Source organism: Colossoma macropomum, unplaced genomic scaffold (genome assembly GCF_904425465.1).
Source record: "Colossoma macropomum unplaced genomic scaffold, Colossoma_macropomum, whole genome shotgun sequence".
Lineage (NCBI taxonomy): Eukaryota > Metazoa > Chordata > Actinopteri > Characiformes > Serrasalmidae > Colossoma > Colossoma macropomum.
The window spans coordinates 4,521,397-4,541,608 of NW_023494795.1; the positions used below are offsets into that span (position 1 = coordinate 4,521,397).

Here is a 20,212-nt window from a genome sequence, read left to right on the forward strand (position 1 = left end):
TGTCAATGTGTTTGTTTAATCATTCCCAGTTTTACTTGCGATTGTCATCCAATACCTGTTTTGGCTAATCAGTATTTCATTATGGTATATAAAGTGTGCTGCTGCTGGAATTTAATAAATATATGTGACGGCTGCAGGCGTACAGGAGGAGTCCGGGGCCAAAATTTGTTCTTCAAAATAGCTCACAAGATATTACTTTTGAAAACAAATCTATATTGTGTTTGTTTATTTGCAATTTTTGTATAATATACTGTATTTTTACAAGCAAAAACATACTTATTGGCAAAGCGAACTGGTTTTAAATAATGTGTTTATATCTTAATTTAATTAGGCAGAATTCTGTTTAAATCTGTGGAATCAACCTTTAAATCCTTTAGACTAAGAAAATTTAAAAATCTGACTTTTTTCCTGAAAGGAATAGTCAAGAAAATATGTTGAACAGTCTATAAACAGTCATATATTTGCAGCTTCATTTACATCTACTTTTTGGAATTTTTGGAAAATTTTCCATGATAAAACTATTAAAATGTGAAGTTATTCAGAATTGTTTGATGTGAAATTGATGGTAATAGAAATCAGACATTTGAGGAGTACAATGCCTCTAAAAGCGACCTCACAGAGAGTTATAGCACAAATATATAGCATCTCCTTTTCAGATTTAACACTAGTTTGTCGTTATCTACATTAAACATAAAAACTCAAAAGGCACATGTTCAATAAAGTGTCAGCGTTTAGGACTCAGACTTTAAGTCTAGCCTAAAAACCCACTTGTTTAGTGGAGCCTTTGGTAATTAGTTTTTCCTGTTAGATAAAAGCTGCAGATCTGGGGGTTCATGGTCGTAGAGTATTATGGTATACTGGGAGTGTTGGTGCTGTCGTCCCACTGCTCTAACTCACTCACTCAGGTTTGTTGACAGTGGAGTGGAGAGCTGCTGAGATCTCAGGGAGCCCAAGTTTGCTACCTCTGGTGCTCCCTTTTTAGTTACCAGCATAAAAAGTGATAAGAAGTGTTGGGTCTTTCTACAGGAATGTCCACTGTTTTATCTCTCTATAGGAGTCACTGGTGTATTACTGGTGCATTTTACAAACTGGCTGCTACAGAGCATCAAACCACATGTTGTCAGTCATGGAATATCCACTAAAATATGTAATTTAATCCGTTTGTATTCTATTTTTTCACAATGACCTCAGAATAAAGTCGGTCACACCAGTGACTTCAGCTAAAAGCTTCATATGAAATCATGAGCTAAATGAGAAAATCTCTGATAACTGAAAGACACAGTGGACTCACCATGTGCTTTTCTTCACAGATCCTCAGAAAACAGGTAAAAGGAAGTCGAGTGATGTCATCAGTGTGACTTTTATTTCAAAATAAGAGGTTTTTTGTTACGCAGTAACACCAGTGACACGACTCCTGGGGACAACTTTCATTATATATTTTATAATATTTATTTGGCATTTGTTTTCTTTATGTCATTTAAATCATATATTTCATAGTCATGTATAGATTATTGTAGTTAAAATTGCAAAGAAAAACTGTTTTTTACCTCAAAATATGGCCTCAGCCTTTACACATGAGTGTGAGGACGAGCTCTTCTGAGGTGCTTGGAGTTCTATATGATTGATATAAAAACCAGTATTGCTAAATTGAGGCTCAAGAAGGTGTAATTGTTAAAATAACTTGCTGTTTTGTTTTAAAATATAAATAAACTGTAACCCTAACATGGTTTTCAAGTTTAATATATCTGTAGGGACACAAAAATGGACATTTCTGTAGAATGACCCAGTTAAATAACAAGAAACCTGTTTTTACACTTTCTGTGTTATATTGTTTTCTGATTTAACATACTCTGTGTTAAAAAGCTACCGAGAGCAGTCCAGGCAAAACAAAAGAAGCGCAAAGCATGAACACCAATCAGGGCACAGCGGTCACTTTGTTTTGAGCTTGTTTTGACCTGTTGGTCATACCGACCCAGTGCAGCACACGGTTCAACGTCAGTGCAGCAGCGTAAAATTTTGGGAGTGTCTATTCAACATAAATGATGAACTAACCTAACTTTGTGTAAATAGACCACAATATAGAAATATGTACTCATATGCAGTTGTGACTGGCATCTGAATTTATACAAACACAATTTCATTTTATAGTAAATTAGTTTTGTCTAGTTTATGTTTATGAACAGAGACCTACAGATGCAGTTTAGTAAAGGAAACTCATTTGTGAATCTGAGTTTAAAGTTTTTATTAAACTTAAATTGTAACTAAGTTGCAAAAAATCTTAAACTGAAACTTTGCTTGTTTGTAAAAAGTGATTTCAGAGCCACTCAGTTCTACCTGATGGAAACTGTTTGCCTTCAGTGTTTTGTGCTTATGATAATTTTAATAGACATCAGCGTCACTAATTAATGACATTCTATTAAAAGACTGGTTTACCAAGAGAGACACTGGAGTATTTTCACCTAAAATGAGTTGATGAAGCGAGTCTTGTTACAGAAATGATAACAGGACATCAGAACCATAATTAATCTTTTAGTACTTTCACTTTTGATACTTAAGTACATTCGAAGGCAAATACTTTTGTACTTTTACTCAAGTGGAGGTCTAAAGGGAGGAACTTCTTCTTTTACTGGAGTAATATTTGACCCCTCTACTTTAACTCAAATACATGGTATGTGTAATTCGCCCAGCACTGCCTCAGACAGAGAACGCAGCATCTAGGTATGGATATCTGTGGTCTGACTCCTGTAGACCCAGAGTTTCCCCATTATCGGATTACTCAAGTGCATATAAACACGTTGATCGGTTTACTGACAAAATCAGATTTTCTGCAGTCATCGGATTGTGTAAACGCACTCCATGTTGCAGTGCATGCTGGGGACTGTAGTGCTGTAACCCCAGGGTGAAACGGGCTAATTATAGTGGGGTTCCCCTTTAAGCAGCAGCAAAGCTCGTGCAGTGGAGCCTTCAGTCGCGCGGTGGCAGCACCGCGGCGCAGGTGAGAGAGAAAGAACGAAAGTAAACGTCATCAGTGTGCGACACGACTCGAAGAAGCGATGGCAGAGACTGAGTATGTATCCTGTTTGTTTACGTTTCAATCTGAATTAATCCTCGCCAGCAGTCCCTTCACCATAGCTTTACTTTTTAATTATCTCTCACCTGCGATGTAAACGATCGGCTGTGCGCGGTATTTTGCAGATTTGACCCTCATAAATCGGTTAATTTGAGTAAAAGCTGAACGCGTGGACTGATAGGAGTCTTTACACGAGCTTAGCGCCGCTTCAGCTAGATGGGGAAAAGCAGAGCTGATTTTAAGTGTATAAGTAAAATACACTGTTCCATATTCTCCCTTCATCTCATTTATAGTGCTTATTTTAGTCGGGTAGTTAAGTCTATAGAGTGCGTTATGCTGTCCGTACACTATAAGACTTTGAAAAGACTTTAAGATTGAAGTCTGACGCCCTCTCACATCTAAAGACAGTGTCACAGATTTTAGTCACAGACTATGATTTTGAAAAGACTGGGAATCTTGCAGTGTCGCTATTTACAAGACTGCAACTAGATTTTTGAGATTATTCAATAAAACATAAACCCTTTTCCTTCCACTCTGTAGGGGTATAGATGGGAAGATAGGCTGGCTGGGTGGGTAAAGATCTGTGGCTCAGTCCAGTTCACTGTAGAGCTGTATACTCTGGCAGATCATCGCCCAGAATCTTTAATTAACCTGTAAAATGTGCAGCTACTTTTTTAATTTGATAAGATTTACACGTCACCACAACACGCAGCGATTCAGCATTGTCGACTGGGTGTCATGAACTAAACCATAAGAAGCAAACAAACAAAATGAGAAACGACTGTAACAGAAAACAGAAAAAAAAAGTTGATGATTCTTCAAAAATGGCATTCTCTGCACGTTTTCTTACCTGTTAGAGGCTCAGTGAACCCGAAATATTAAAACAGTCAGTTTACATTTTAAGTTAATATGATTATTGTATTAAAGTGGAGCAGATTTTCCGTTTTTAGAGATTTCAGGCTCTCTCTCTCGCCCCTCTCTCTCTCTCGCCCCCTCTATTTGCATGAGCCAAGACTTAAAACTTACAATAATATTAAACACGGTTGATTTTGTCGCAGCGTCGCAACGAGAAAAAGACTGATTTAAGACCACCGTCTTGACCACCTTACACTAAACAATCGAGATGACGTGAGCGCGACGCGACTCTAACAAGACCCTCATGATTTTATTCAGACATGGATATCTGTCTGCGACAGTGAAATCGCTTGAAAAGTCGTTTGGTGTAAGGCCGGCATAAGACTTTGAAAAGACTTTAAGATTGAAGTCTGACGCCCTCTCACATCTAAAGACAGTGTCACAGATTTTAGTCACAGACTATGATTTTGAAAAGACTGGGAATCTTGCAGTGTCGCTATTTACAAGACTGCAACTAGATTTTTGAGATTATTCAATAAAACATAAACACTTTTCCTTCCACTCTGTAGGGGTACAGATGGGTAGATAGGCTGGCTGGGCGTGTAAAGATCTGTGGCTCAGCCCAGTTCACTATAGAGCTGTATACTGTGGCGGCTCATCACCCAGAATCTTTAATTAACCTGTAAAATGTGCAGCTACTTTTTTAATTTGATAAGATTTACATGTCACCACAACACACAGCGATTCAGCACTGTCGACTGGGTGTCATGAACTAAACCATAAGAAGCAAACAAACAAAATAAGAAACCAGTGTAACAGAAAACAGTTGATGATTCTTCAATAATGTGTTCTTAAAGTCCTCTGCACATTTCCTTACCTGTTAGAGGCTCAGTGGACGTGAAATATTAAAACAGTCAGTTTACATTTTGAGTTATTATGATTATTGTATTGAATTGCTGTTTTTTTACAGAGATTTCACGGCCGCAAGCACTCGCGCGCGTCCCTGGCACGCCACTATTTGCACGAGCCAAGACTTAAAACTTACGTTACAACGAGAAAAAGACTGACTTAAGACCTCCATCTTGACCACCTTATTCCAAACGATCGAGATGACGCGACGCGACTCTAACTAGACTCTCGTGATTTTATCCCGACATGGATATTTATCTGCGACAGTGAAATCGCTTGAAAAAGTCGTTTGGTGTAAGGCCGGCATATGCTGCCGTTAGCTGAGAACCGAAAGACTTTAATATGCACACGAGCTAATTAGGTGTTGGCTACTAGTTAAAAGCCTAAAGACTTTGAAACATAATTTGAGGCTTTTTATTGATCGATATCAGCTCTAGACGTGGTGTCATCCAGGGGTGCCCAGTTCTGGAGATCTACCACCCTACAGTGTTTATCTCTTTACAATCTCTTGTAAAACAAAGTTAGAAGTGTGCAGGTAAAATACCAACAAGTCAAGTACTTCTTCTAACACAAAAGACAAAGTCTTATAACCTAAGTTAAAAGAAAAGGTAAAACACCTAAAACAAAGCACACTTGAACCATCTTTTTAAAACATAGGCTCCTCCCCCAACTGCACTAGCCGGGCCTCTGATTGGTTCTCCTCACATGACTGCTTGAAGAGCAGGTACCTCTGTGAAGGAAGAGACCAAGGCCCAGTCCCATTTCTTCTTTTCACCCCTACCCCTTGGAACTGAGTTACAGGGTAGTGGCTGGAATCTTCCCTCTGAAATGGGACCCTCAAATAAAAAGAGCATCACTTCATTAACAGCTACCAGCGCTGCTCTGTAGTGCCCTGCCAGTCTGCAGTGACAGCAGAGGAGGGTAAAGTTCAGCTCCTCACTGCTGGGCTTTAGTTACATTTAGGGCAATTATATATTATCACCCACCACTAACTCTTCAGTGATATGAAGCTGAAGTCAGATGTTCGCCAGGTTCTTGTTCGAATTTTCCCGTTCCACCTTAAATGGTGCAGCAGTTCATTCTGGCGCTTCAGGCGTCAGAACTGCTGGACTATTTAAGGTGGAACGGGAAAGTTAGCTAGCTAGCTACAGAGACATTAGTACACTATTAATGACTTTTTTATGCTTGTAATGAAGAAAACGACCATAATACACTGAAACGACATTAAACTAAGATAATACAGTGGTTATCGTAATTTTTTATCGAAGAAAATTCTCACATTTGTGTGTTTCTTTGGTCTCTTGTTCAGCTGTCTCGCCGTTTTTTCTTTTTTCCTCATAACTCTCTGTTTGGAGTCTCTGGAAAACCTCCGTTTGGAGGGTCATGTAGCCCCAACACTTCGCCCTACCCCTCTATCTCAGCAAGAATCGAGACACCCTACCCCCTAGACGTGAATGTATAAAACAGAGGGCTAAGGGCTGAGTGGTAGGGGCGAGGGGTGAAATGGGATTGGGCCCAAGAGAGAGAAACAGACACAAAAAAAAAATGTGCTTACACGTAGTAGCCAGTTGTGAATGTGTCCCTTGTTTACATTTGAGCTGCGTGATCATGTAAGCCTGTATAAAATGTATTTTCTTAGTGTTAAAGCTGTAAATATGATATGGATGATATGAACCCATTCTGCTCTACTAATAAAACAAGCATGCGTTGTTTTGATGTTTGTATTCTCTTCTTTTCAGCAAACAGAAGGTCGTTAAGTTGGTTCCTGAGAACCTTCTCAAGAAGAGGAAAGCATATCAAGCCATTAAAGCGACTGAAGCCAAGCTTGCTTTGCTTCAGAAGAGAAAGGTAACTTCCAGCGCCTCAGACGTTACTGATTAAATGAAATGGTGGAAAAAAAAAGAGATGTAAATAGAGCCACATCTTTTCCAACAGGTCCAGAGGGGACAGTCTCTGAAGTTCAAACGCCTAGAAGAGTTTCAGAGGAACAGCAAAAGAAGGCTTCGGGATGACGTCCGTCTGCGGAGAGCCAAGCAGAGACCACCCCCTCCGCTGCCGCCAGCCAAGAACACCTTGGCATTTGCTGTTCGCATTCGAATGTAGGCTCAGTTTATGTAGCATCCTCAAAAAATGTCACTGATTTCTTAAACGTTTCAGTCTGTCCTGCTTATTGATCCTCTCAAATGTGTTGTTCTCTTTCCAGGATCAAAGGCATCAGTCCCAAAGTTAAAAAGGTCATTCAGATGTTGAGGCTACGGAAAATCTTCAGCGGTGCTTTTGTCAAAATAAGCAAGACATCTCTGAATATGCTGAAGACTGTTGAACCTTATGTGGCCTGGGGGTAAGATGTCTCCTTTGATTTTTGGGATGCACTGATATGAGTATCCATGGTTTTCTTTTGTAGTTACCGGCAGTTGCCATGACAACAGTTCCTCTAGAATGGGCTAAACTTCCGTGTAACGCTTTTCACCTAGAGTAATTACGATCGAACTGTCTCAAAAGCACAGGAACGTTATGTGATGGTGTCACAACAGCTCTCGAAAGCTTAAAACGATGTTGGAAAATAAATGCTATGAACACAAAGGTGAGCACAGATCAGAATGTCGGTGTCCGAGGAAGACAAAGCCAAAGAGCACAACTAGCGGCACTGAATTTAAAAAAGCCCCCCTGAAATATTCATGTTTGTCCTTCCATTTTGTGATAAAAAATAATACAAATGCATAAAAGAGAGATTCTGATGAACAAAGCGATTCAAGAATGAACACCTGATGGTATTTTAGTCTGCCTACGAAATACTTTACTACTGCAGTGCTAAACTAATAAAGCATTACGGCTACTGTGGCAACATAACCAATTATAACAATTATAATGCATCTTAACTGGCTGTGTATTCTAGTTTCATTTAAAATCTCTAACCTACCTTCCACAAAACAGCAGCGACGTGGCTACAAGATCTGCCCGGACCAGCTTTGCAAGACCATCCTGCCGTCTTTACTACACCGTTGTTTTGAACCATAACCCATGCAGAGTAGTCAGGTTTCCCGTCCAACTGGCCTGGCTGCACCTCAGCTTTGAGAAATGTGAACTGTTCACAGTAACACAGAACCCCTCAGATAATATTCCTGTGTAGAATATTAGAAGCTTGTGTGCTTTTATGATTTCTCAGCTCCTCATCGTCAACACCTTCAGAAAAAACAAGGCAGTTGATGTCAACATATGTGACATCTGGCCAGAGCTTCATGTCGTCAACCCAGACTTGGGATGGGTTCAGTAGATGAGGAACAGACTGGGTGACACCATTTACAGTTCTTGTCTGTGATGCCACCACGACACAACTGCCATGTCCTTGTATCCAAAAAGCGAAACCTAGCTAGCTACACAGTTTAATAAGTGGCGAATTATAAATCTCTTCAGCTTTGAAGCTAATCCGTACGCTATCTATTGTCCACAACAAACACATACCGGAAGTCGTGCCCGTTCTCGTTCCAAAGACACGCAAAGCGTAATGGTAAATGTTGTTGTTTAGGAAAACCGTGGATTGTTGTCTGATGTTTTTCATGAACATGTCTGCCAATGTCAGTACATCAGCATTCATTACTGAGATTAGATCCCCCACCTGGATTAACATTATGGAGAAATTTAGTATTTCTTTCTGTACGGTTACAAATGCAGTAAAAAGAATAGGTGCATGTTTAGCATAAAAGCCTAGAATCACCTAAATGTTCTCCTTCCAGGGTACAATAAATGAATAATAGAATATTGGTTTGCTATGTCTGTCAAATTTAAATATCTATCCGATGCCGGGCCGCTAACTTTTTTAAAGCATCAGTAAGAAATTAATAAATGTGAATCCTTGATTAACTTTTCTGTCTAAAATTTGATTCTTTCTCAGATTTCCCAATCTGAAGTCCGTTCGAGAGCTTATCTTAAAACGAGGCCAGCTGAAAATCAACAAAAGAAAGATTCCTCTCACAGACAACACAGTCATTGAGCAACATCTGGGTAAGCATTGTAACTGTGATAATAACAAACGTTTTTTATAGTTTTATTGTTTTGTGTATCTTTTATTCTGATGTCTAAATTCTGCATTGTCTGGGAGTGAAGTTACATTTTCAGTTTTTTTCTTCAACAAAACCTCAAAACACTTGAACACTGAGTGTAAAACTTAGGCCAATCCTATTTTTTATTTTTACCCCTGCCTCTTGTTTTCGAGTGTCACCCTAAACCCTTGGAACTGAGTTACAGGGTAGTGGTTGAAATCTTCCCTCTGAAATGGGACCCTCAAATAAAAAGAGCATCACTTCATTAACAGCTACTAGCGCTGCTCTGTAGACGACCCGGCCCGTCTTCAGTGATAGCAGAGGAGGGTAAAGTTCAGCTCCTCACTGCTGAGCTTTAGTTACATTAAGGGCATCATATGACCTCAAAGAGGGACAATTATTTATTATCACCCACCCCTGATTTTTCGGTGATGTGAAGCTGAAGTCAGATATTCGCCAGCTTCTTGTTCGAACTTTTCCGTTCCACCTTAAATGGTTTAATGATTTAAGGAGGAACAGGAAATTTAGCCAGCTAGCTACCAAGACATTGTTGTACTATTAGTGATTTTTTTTTATGCTTGTTATGAAGAAAAAGACCAAAATGAACTGAAATAATACAATGGTTATCATAATTTTTTAACTGAGAAAATACTAGATTTGTGGGTTTCTTTAGCCGCTTGCACAGCCGTCTTGCCGGTTTATCTTTTTTTCCTCATAACATTTGGAGTGAGTCTCTGAAAAACCTGTTTGGAGGGCCGTGTAGCCCTAACGCTTCACCCTACTCCGCTATCTCTACAATAATCAGGATGTGAATGCATACACCGGAGTGCTAAGGGCTGAGTGGTAGGGGCGAGGGGTGAAATGGGACTGGGCCTTAAGCATCTGACAACTGTGTCGCTCTTTGATCACTACAGGGCAGTACGGCATCATCTGTTTGGAAGACCTCATCCATGAGATCTACTCTGCTGGAAAGAACTTCAGGATGGTGAACAGGTTCCTCTGGCCGTTCTGCTTGTCGGTGCCACGGCATTCTGCCAGAGACAAAGTCGGCCTTTTAAAAGACATGGGCAATCCGGGAGCTAGAGCTGAGGATATTAACAGAGTCATCAGGAAATTCAATTGATCACTCGGCGTTGAGTTTACTCAGACTGGACTGTTTTCCAAAGCCGCTTTTTGGCTTTGTTTCTTTTGCCTTTTCCTGTTTATTGGAATAGATTATAAGCCCTGCAGCCTGTCACACCAAGGAAGGGCTTAGTGTCAAACTACTGTCCTCAAGAAGGACTGATTGGACCAGATTTTGTCTTGAACAGTTGAATGGTTTGGAAACTGCCTCTTAGGATTTGAACACAGTCGCTCCATAGCCCGCTCTGTTTAAACGTTGCATTGTTCTTTGTAATGAACACTCATTTTCCTGTCAGGCTGCAGAGTCAAGCTTGTTTTTCTTTTTCTCTGTATCAATAAACATCAAGTTGGGTGGTGTTTAGTATGGATTCTGATGCTATCCTTCTTAAAGAGATTAGCCACTAGTGTGTTTGATGCGTTTTAATTAAGCCATAGAACCTGAGAGGGAGTGTGTTATTGCGAAATAACATCACGGCTGTGATTTGGTCGCCGTAGATCATCACAGCTGTGATGTTATTGGCGATAACACACTCCTCGAGTGTTCTATTGCTTTTATACAACAGTTAAATAAATAAAGTAATAAATTAATAAACTGGGCCGTGAACGCGGCGTTTAATATGTTTTAATGTTCGCAGTTCCTTCACCAAATTATAGTTCCTTAACAAGCAGCTTGTTGCTACGTCAGAGTAACGAGCGCCGCCCACTTGCTGCACAGCCAGCAGTTCGTCCTCCAGCTCCTTACACTAAATTCCCAAACTGTCGTCACCACTGAGCAGCTTTTCAGTCGGCAGCTGTGACAGAAGAACAGCTAAACAACCTGGAATCAGCCAGAAATGAACCCAATACCATTTGCCAAACTAAACGGGCTGTAAGATGCTTTACAGACTGGCTGGAACAAAACAACATTAATACTGATCTGGCAAAAACTGACAAAACTGAGCTAAACTTAAAATTGCAGCAGTTTTATGGCTCAGTCTGATTTGGTCAGACTCTGAAGATCAGACTACACGTTTGGCGAATGGTATTGGGTTCATTTCTGGCTGATTCCAGGTTGTTTAGCTGTTCTTCTGTCACAGCTGCCGACTGAAAAGCTGCTCAGTGGTGACGACAGTTTGGGAATTTAGTGTCGTCTCATCTTCAGAGTCTGACCAAATCGGCTGTCGGTCAAATGTGATCTTAAAAGTATCCATTTTCTGTTTGTGGCAAAGTAAGAAGTAAAAACGTTCAAATGGCTTGAGCGTCTCCTACAGCTGTGATGTTATAGTGAAATAACAGCACGGTCAGAACGCTTCTCAACCAATCAGCTCGCGTGGCTGGAACTAACTGTTGTATAATGGGCTTTATATTCAACAGCTACACAAGACATTCCAGTATTTTTAACAGCAACTGCTGCTTATTTAACAGTTTTGAATATTGCCACCTATAGTAATCAGCCAATGGCTACTTTCTTGGTCTGTGCTTCAGCACATTGGAGATAAAATGAACCCGTGATGTTAAAGTACAGAATATAAGCTGTAATTTAATGGTATTTACCACTACATTGGGACCATAACCATCTTATATGTAATCCCCCCCCCACCACCACTCCCCCCATTTTAAGGTGTTTGTATTTTAACAAATCCTTTGCAGTAAATGAGTGATTGCTGTGTGTGTGACCCACAGGTATCCTCGGATGCGGAGTCTATTTTGTGGTAATGCTCTGCCGGCCCTAAAATGATGGCATTTTCAATTCCTGCTTGCTTTATGGGCGTCTTAACCTTCAGGCTTGTCCTCAGTAACTGAAATGCTTCATCAGAGGACTTTGGATCTGGTGAAAATGACACAAAAATCCATAATGCTTTAGTAATATATCCTGTGTCATAGTCCTGCTGCAACCTTAAATGCCAGGTAGTGAGGTTTTCAGGCATTTAAGTAGTTTTGAGCAGGTAAGATTCTGTCTATTTCATATTTTATCCTGCTGAGGAGGCATCTGAGCACTTCACGTCTGAGAATATCCTTCAGTGGTTAACTACTGTGCTGTTTCATGGTCTGCCTGGTTATTCACTTACAAAGCTGTTCTTTTAAATGTCTAAAACAGTATTTTTATAGATCTCACATTGCGGCTATGTCACTGACGGCCTGTTATACTGGTAGTAACACTTTGGTCTACAACAGATTTCAGGTGGAAATGCAATACCTAAAGTAAACACTAGCTTTATCTTTCTCTTGCGCAAAATAGTGCAACGAAAGTTGGCCAAGAAAAAACCTCTGCCAACTCTGCATGGGTTTACCATGTATAAAAAGGGCTGTGATTTCTGTGTGGTTCACCCAATATCGATTGAAACACACTTGATTTAAGGAAACGTGAAATACAATTGCTTTAATTATTCATCTGGTTATTTATTTAGCAAATAAACTGTAATGTCCTATGGTATTAACTAAAGAACGCTGGGAAAAACTGTCCTTTCACTTAGTTGAATAAAAGGGACATTCTGTTTATTTTTCTAAATGTTCTGCATTGTTAAATAGTTAAGGCAGCCATTCAGAGTGGTTTACTGTGAAATGTGAAGCCGGGATGAAGGAACCAGACAGTCTGAAGAGTTTAATGCCTCTAAAAGCACCCTCACAAAAAAATTATTTGTACAAAATGGGTATGAATATGCTGGCTGATGCCTGAGACATTGATTTACAGTAGTTTTGCAGTAAGGCTGTACCAACATTACATATAAAACTCATGATTAACTGGTCATTTTGAATCTTTTTGATATATTTGTGTTGTAAATATTGCAATCCCTGGTTCCCGTCATCACCACTGTAAAGAAATCCAAGTTGGTCGGATTAGGATTCCTGCTGTGCACCATTTCACATCAGATCACTCTGAATGACTTTGAGTCTCAATCATAGGCTGTAGCCTAAAAAAAGCTTTCTACAGTCGTTGGTTGCGAAACATTGAGACTTGTAGAAATTTTGAAAGTCTGTGGAATTCCCCTTTAAGAGTGCAACATTCCAAGTCTGGGTTACATAAAAGAGCCAGAGCTACTCAGCTGCGTTTATGCGTCACATCGTCAACATCACAGGCTTATATTCTTCTAGTTCTATGAATCAGACGAAGCCAAGTTAATTGACAGCTAAGCAAAGGTTTCCTTCGCGTCATAAAACTGAAAATGGTTCATATTCATAAAGCAAGATCTCAGTAAGATCATCAGAAATAAGAGAGGTATCTGATCCTAAATCACCACTTCTATTCTGAAAAACTTTTATTATTATTATTATTATTATTTAATGCAGATAACCATATATATACACCAACAGATATAATAATAGGATACAATACAACCTTCACATACCAGAATAAAAAAAAATATATACCATTGGGATTTGAATAAAACTGAAAAGCTTTAACAGCAATAGATTTACAATATTTCTTATTTGGCTGCTGGTGCCAATTCACTAATGTAGAAATGTAATTACATAGATCTGTGCGTACGGCCGTTCAATGTGGACGTTCCCCTATAAATGTGTTCGAAATCTTATTTTTCTATTGTGTATTTTCTTATTCGCTTTACACCGATCAGGCATAACATTCTGACCACCTCCTTGTTTCTACACTCATTGTCCATTTTATCAGCTCCACTTACTATATAGGTGCACTTTGTAGTTCTACAGTTACAGACTGTAGTCCATCTGTTTCTCTGATACTTTGTTAGCCCCCTTTTACCCTGTTCTTCAGTGGTCAGGACCCCCATGGACCCTCACAGAGCAGGTACTATTTGGGTGGTGGATCATTCTCAGCACTGCAGTGACACTGACGTGGTGGTGGTGTGTTAGTGTGTGTTGTGCTGGTCTGAGTGGATCAGACACAGCAGTGCTGCTGGAGTTTTTAAACATCTGTGCCCACAAAGGTCATGTGTGAAGGTACTTTCACCTCATGTATATGAAATGTAGCTATAATTATGATCACGTTTAATATAGGACGCTCATCGGGGTTAAACAGAGGGTCGTGAGGAGCTTCACTAACACGGGCCAGTGTGTGCAAGAGAAGCACGTGGGGGTGAAACGCTGGTGATAACCTTGGACCTTGATGATGTTCATCTTTGGCGACGGAAGGAGCACGTGTTGCTCGTGATGTCAGGCAGGGGGCGGGGCCACCGAAGTGACCTCAGATCGCTCCGGTGCAGCGCGCGCTACACTACAGCAGCCTCGCCGTGAAAGGTAAGACCGAGACCACGTTCTCCCAGTTAACCCTCGTGCACTGAGCCGTTGTGATTACACAACGCCAACCTCACCTTAATAGACCGCTTTACTGGCTCTGACACGCGGGGCTCTTGTTCGCCAGATTCTGTTTCGGATTATCCCGTTCTACCTTAAATGGTGCAGCGGTTGGGCCAGCCTGAGGCGGCAGAATGACACTGCTGCGCTGGTTTAAGGTGGAACGGGAAAATTCGAGTAAGAAGCTGCCGAAAACGAGGCTGGCTTCGGCTTCGGCTTCGGCTTAGTCACTGACACGCTGGCCGTTACGCGTGGAGAACGGGGTCAGGATCCAAAACGCCTCGTGTAGAATCCGGTCCGGACCGTTCTGTTCGTTCTCTTGATGGTATCGCAGTGATTTAGAAACAGGAATGAGCCGGTTCTCAACTGACTTCGCCTGGTCTCCTCAAGTGGACCGGTTTATGTGTGAAAAGGCTCCGTGGTTCGCTCAGTTCGGATGTAAACACGCTCGAGCGGGTTAACCCGTCCACAGCGAGCCGTTGCCGGTTCGTCGTGACTCACGGACAGCGGGCTTCACCTTAGCGGCTCTGGTTTGGACTCTTTCGAGCGATTTTAGTCGCTCGTCGTTGTAAACTTGAGGTGAAACCAGGACCGTTTAATCGATTTAGCGAAAAAAAAACCGAAAGAGCTTTCTCGCCTCACAGCAACAACACGAGCACGAGGGCGCGCGAGGGTGACGCTCGGGCCACATACACCAAACAGAGACGTTAGCGAAGAGGTTTGTTCGCCGTTTAAACACCCTGCTAGCCTCGAACGCGAGATTTGAGACGCGCGGTCCGGTTAAACACCTCATAACAGTTTATCGACGTTAATGAACACCGTGCCGGCTCTCCCGGGATAAATGAATTCGGGTGAAAATCGCCTGACCTGCCCCACCAGTAACGGCTGCGTAGGAGGATCAGCAGTTGTCGTAGCAACGTTAAAAAAAAACACAGCAGGTCTGGGTGAAGCTGCAGTCAGCGGTGTGCGATATTGCAACATTTGGTATCGATCCGATACCGTGTGAATACAGAAGCCGGTATCGCCGATACCGATACTTTTCACTTATAATTGCAGCTTATGTCTATTCATGTAGGAGAGAGCAGTGTGTCCTGATTTATTTTTCATGACCGCTGAGTGGTTTTGTGATCTTTCCACTGTTAATTAGTCAATCATGTTTTAAACCCAGGACAGAAAAGTTTTTAGGCAAAAAAAAATGTATAATTTTTATTACTATAATGAATTTAATTTGCAAACATTAATTGCAAACGTGCGCAAAATTAGGGAACAGTGAATGTTTTAAAACTTAGATTTTTCTTTCCTTCAGCCTGTGGAACAATTACATAATAGTCGAAGTTTCTCTTTCATTGCACTTCTCTGGCTTTTTGTAAAATAAACAAAGTGCACAAAATCATTACTGGGCAAATGTTTTAAAACGAAAAATTCTTTGGCATATTTATACAAACAAATTTTCATATTGCTGTTGTCGGAAGAAAACCCCTGTGTCTCCATTTTTGCCGTTTTTCAGTTTTTGACATAATTTGAAAGTATCTGTTACCCTTTACGTTGTATGTAAATTTCATGATGAATGGACTAAAAGAAACGGCCCAAAATGACTTTCGAAAAAACTCTGGTTCCATTGACTTACATTAAAAGTAAAGTAGGTTTTTTCCTTCTCCTGTAAAGTTACCATTTTGGAGATACGAGGTTTTGTTTGTATAAATTGGTGGTGTTGTCACAGTAGCGAATGGCCTTTTTACACACATCATTTACAGCCATAAAATGTCTTCACGCGATGCTCCTCTTTCTTTCTGCCATGCTGTCAATCACTGCAGCCCATATAGCGCTGCTGAGTCACGTGACAGCAGGACAACAGAACAGCGGAGTAGAGGAGGAGGAGCACAGTGTGTATGCGAGATGTGAAGGAGCGGTGTTTGCACAGATGTATCTACTTGTTAATGAAACGAGAGCAACTTACTGAACGTAGAGGAGTATCGATCCGATACTAATACCAACCTTTGATATTTGGATTGATCCGCCCACGCCTAGCGGCAGTATGGGTGATATTGATTAGCTGTAACTGAGCAGAGCGAGCTTTGCCCTGGTCCTAACTCTGTACGCACCAGAAAATAACCCATGCTGAAAATCTACCATACAGCCATTATGATTAAACTCGTTTTTGCTTCCTGATTGGGGTAGTTGGATGTTTTCCGTTAGAGAACCTTAATTTCCATCTTTAGATCCCATTAAAAAGCCCAATCATAACTCTAGAATCACTCACAGGTACTGATAAACCATTAGGATCATTCGTTACATCAACCGTCAGCCACAAAACGTCATTACTAAACAGTAGACACGTTTACAAAACTGCCAGGAGGCAACAGCCTGAAACCTTTAATGGTGTCTGTGATTATTATTATAATTTTTCTTTAAAAAAATAGGACACACACTCTAACTTATCAAATGTAGCACAGTACTGAGGTCTTGTATGTACAAATGTTTCTAAAATATCGTGTCAACAAAGTCGTTTGAGTGCTGAGTAAAATGTTTGGTTGGTAGTTTGGTAGTTTAGCTGGTAGGTGGTTTGGTAGGTAGGTCGGTCGGTCATTCGGTAGGTAGGTAGGAAGGTAGCGATTTCGGTAGTTTGGTAGGTAGGTAGGGATTTCGGTATTTCGGTGGTTTGGTAGGTAGTATGGTTGGGAGTTTGGCAGGTAGTTAGGTAGGTAGGTCGGTAGTTCAGTAGGTAGTGCGGTCGGTAGTTCGGTAGGTAGGTCGGTTTATTAATCCCAGACGCAAATGCTTCTATTGCAGCAGATAAAGCACAGTAAAGAGCAAAACAAGTATTGCCATACACTACTTACAGACACATAAATAAAAAGTAAAGGTAAATAATAAAATATACTAAAACAATAAAAATACTGTGCCGTACAAAAATAAGAAGTAAATTGCATAAATAATGTGCAGTTGATAATGCAGTGGTGCATGGCCCCTCCAGTGAATGAGAATAAATAGACTTGCTGACTCCACCAGTGAACTGACACACACACACACACACATTTCCTAGACCGCTTATCCTTCTGTGTTGCGGGGGGAGATAGAGTAGTAAATCTGGAAAAAAAAGAATATTTTGGGGGGTAATATTTTGCCCCCTCAATGCCATTGAATGATGCCATTGAATTGGTTTGAGAAGCACCGTCCTAACGGCTACCTCCGGGCTGAGCTTTCCGTAAACGAGGTATCGATTCAGGCAGAACTGGACGTTGTTTTTAATGGTAAATTGGGTCATTTTTTTGGACTCCCCAGTTAACTACTAGTTAGCTCATAATACAACCAAGCTTTCACCACAACCCCCCTGGTAAAGCGGCCAACTGTACATCATTTGGTGATCGGCAGCCTTAAACACATGCACCGCGTCTTTTTCATTGAGTCGATAAAATGATTTTAGCGTTGAATAATTGATTCTAACAGAACAAAACAGACACAGTTGAATTGCCCCCTTAGAACTCAGGCATTTCCCACCCCCAGTGTATTGATTATAGAAAATCTTTTGGTCTAGAGATGGCAGGAGAAGAGGTCAAGCTTCAGAGGAACCCACGAACAGAGAAGCTCTTTATAAGAGTCCGACTTTGCGCTTTTATTAAAAGTGGTTTGTAGAGCTTTATAGAGTGCTGTGTAGGAGCTCCCACTATTCTCTTACTTCCAACAGCAGGTGTAAGAGGTTGCAGAGCCAAATGCTGCCCTCCTGTTTCTCACTCCTTCTATTTAAAGCCTCACTGAGAAACTGGGCTTACTGCATTTCCCAAAGCCTTCCCCAGGCAATGTTGGATTCACTAATGGACCACGGCCGACATGTATTTTAGGTATTGTAGCTCTTGAAACATTGGTTATGGTACTGGAAAATGAACCTGTCAGTCACAGTGATGCCTGAGGTAAATACATTAAAGAAGATTGCCTGTAAAGCTGATGTCAGGACCAACCAGTGGGCCCAAAAGCTTATTATGCACTTCTGTAATTGAATAAGTTTCCATGTAGTTAATAATAAGTTTTAGGGTGTAATAAGCCTGGAATTTTCAAGGGGAAACTCTGTGTTTTTTAAATGTCTCCATAATGCAAGTGTTACTAGTCCGGCATGTGCCTCTCCACCAAAAACGAGTTTTAACAAATACATTTCTGGCCACAACTTTATATCAGAACTATTGTAAGACGGTGTCTCTGGCATTAGGCAGCATGTTTGTCACCATTTTATACTTTAACTACTGTGAGGGAGTTTTTAGAGGTATTACATGCTTTGGACGTTTGGTTCCTATCAGCGTTATTGTGTACAATTCTGACCTTGTGAGTTTTTCTAGAGTGGATCGTTTCACACAAACCACAACTTAACGATTTTATACAGAAAATGTTAAAAATTTGGTGGAATTCTCCTTTAAGGTGTTAATAGAAGACTCCAGCATTTTCCAATCTAATCTCAATATGCCACGTCGTAACATGGGGTCATTACATTACCACTGAGACCAGCTTCAACATGTTTGTTGAGATAATGTAGAAAATAACAGAAAACTTGTTGACCTGAAACTCAACTTTGTTGCATTTTGCATTTTATAGTCATACATTTGCGCAGTTATTTCGTTCAGTTCACGGTATTTATTTATTATTATTCTTTAGTTTTAATTAAAGCATGTTGATTTTTTTGTAATTAAAATGACAATTTCTGTAAATATTCTTTTATTATTATTATTATTATTATTAAAAACATTTATTTACAGAGTTCAGCCACTGCCCAGTCACTTTTTGTAAGACTCGTATAATTCAGTGTCATGTGAGCAGCTTTTCTGTTCGTTTCTCAGTGCAGGGGAACGCGTCCACATTACTGTCCATGGTAACCGACCAGACGCAGCAGGTGCGGTAGAAAGAGATTAGGGTGAAAAACAACAGGATTCTTTTAAAGTAATGTGTATTTTATTGCTTTTTTTTTTTTTAACAGTTTTTACTAATAAGAGACTTAAATTATTGAAATAATGTGCAAGACAATAAAAAAACAAGACAACAAACAAAGGAACAACAAAAGGAAAAGGGCCTGCATACCTTAAAGAAGTGGATTTAAAAAATTTTAAAAATTCACTTTTTATTCGCGTGCTTCTCATTCGAATGTTCCCGTTCCGCCTTAAATGGTGCCTCAGGCGCCAGAATGTAACTGCTGCACCATTTAAGGTGGAACGGGAAAATTCAAACAAGAAGCTGGTGAAGGAGAAGCGGCTTTTTAGTGTTTAACAGTTTCTCGTTGCTGATTAAACATATCAGGAAACCAGCTGGAGTGATTTATGAACGTCTGTTCGTCTCCAAATTATCGATGTTCGTCTTAAATCTTTCCCGTTGCCTTTTCATTCTGGCTTTGAACCGATTCGGTGGAATGGTCCATCCGAAATTTGTACAGTGTAAACCATCATGCTGTAGGTCAGATGGTGCTGTGAATGCTGTGAGCTCTCTAATTGCTATTCTGGAACACTGGCTGCTCTCCCACTCACGGAACTCATACACGCCCATGATTTTAAATAGCCCAGCAACAAACTGATGTACCGCAGCGCTACTGGTACGCTAAGAAAGGTGCCAGATAACTCCTGAAGTGAACGTATTGATCTGAGTGCAGTCGTGTCCCTCAGGCCTGTATCATGGATGACGGTGGATTTTGCAGTCTTTGGTGCGGCGGACGTTTACTGTATGATTAGCTCCCCGGGGTACGTTGTGCGTTGAGATGGTGGGGCACCGTTGCTCGAGGTCGATGACTCATAATCTGTCTTTAATGACTCAGATTATCTTCTACGCGGGGTCTGATCACAGGGGCTTAGGAAAATCAAACAGACATGATGCTGTGGCTCAGTTCCCTGGTTTGATCAGCAGAAACCTTGTGACCACAGATAAACAGGTTGTGGCGTTCTGTGTACCTGCATGTGTGCTTTGAGTGAACCTGTAATGAAGCTCTTTTGTATTTAGA

The 20,212-nt window shown here is 40.6% G+C and overlaps 2 protein-coding genes across 4 annotated transcripts in view; both read left to right on the forward strand.

The window, feature by feature from the left end:
- Positions 1-2,980: 2,980 nt before the first annotated feature.
- On the forward strand, positions 2,981-10,362 carry rpl7l1 (ribosomal protein L7-like 1). The gene is made up of 6 exons (XM_036581238.1): positions 2,981-3,067; positions 6,574-6,682; positions 6,770-6,933; positions 7,038-7,175; positions 8,727-8,836; positions 9,789-10,362. The coding sequence occupies exons 1-6, from the start codon at positions 3,054-3,056 to the stop codon at positions 9,995-9,997; spliced, it is 744 nt and encodes a 247-aa protein (XP_036437131.1). The 5' UTR covers positions 2,981-3,053; the 3' UTR covers positions 9,998-10,362.
- A 3,774-nt stretch (positions 10,363-14,136) lies between these two features.
- The window catches only part of slc5a6a (solute carrier family 5 member 6a), a 30,812-nt gene continuing 24,736 nt past the window's right edge, over positions 14,137-20,212 (forward strand). The window contains exon 1 of one of the 3 annotated variants that reach the window (XM_036581239.1): positions 14,137-14,187. The gene's annotated coding sequence lies outside the window, so the exon portion shown is untranslated. Of the gene's footprint in view, positions 14,188-19,800; positions 19,956-20,212 lie in introns of those variants that run through there. The other 2 variants (XM_036581242.1, XM_036581241.1) reach the window with 2 other exon arrangements.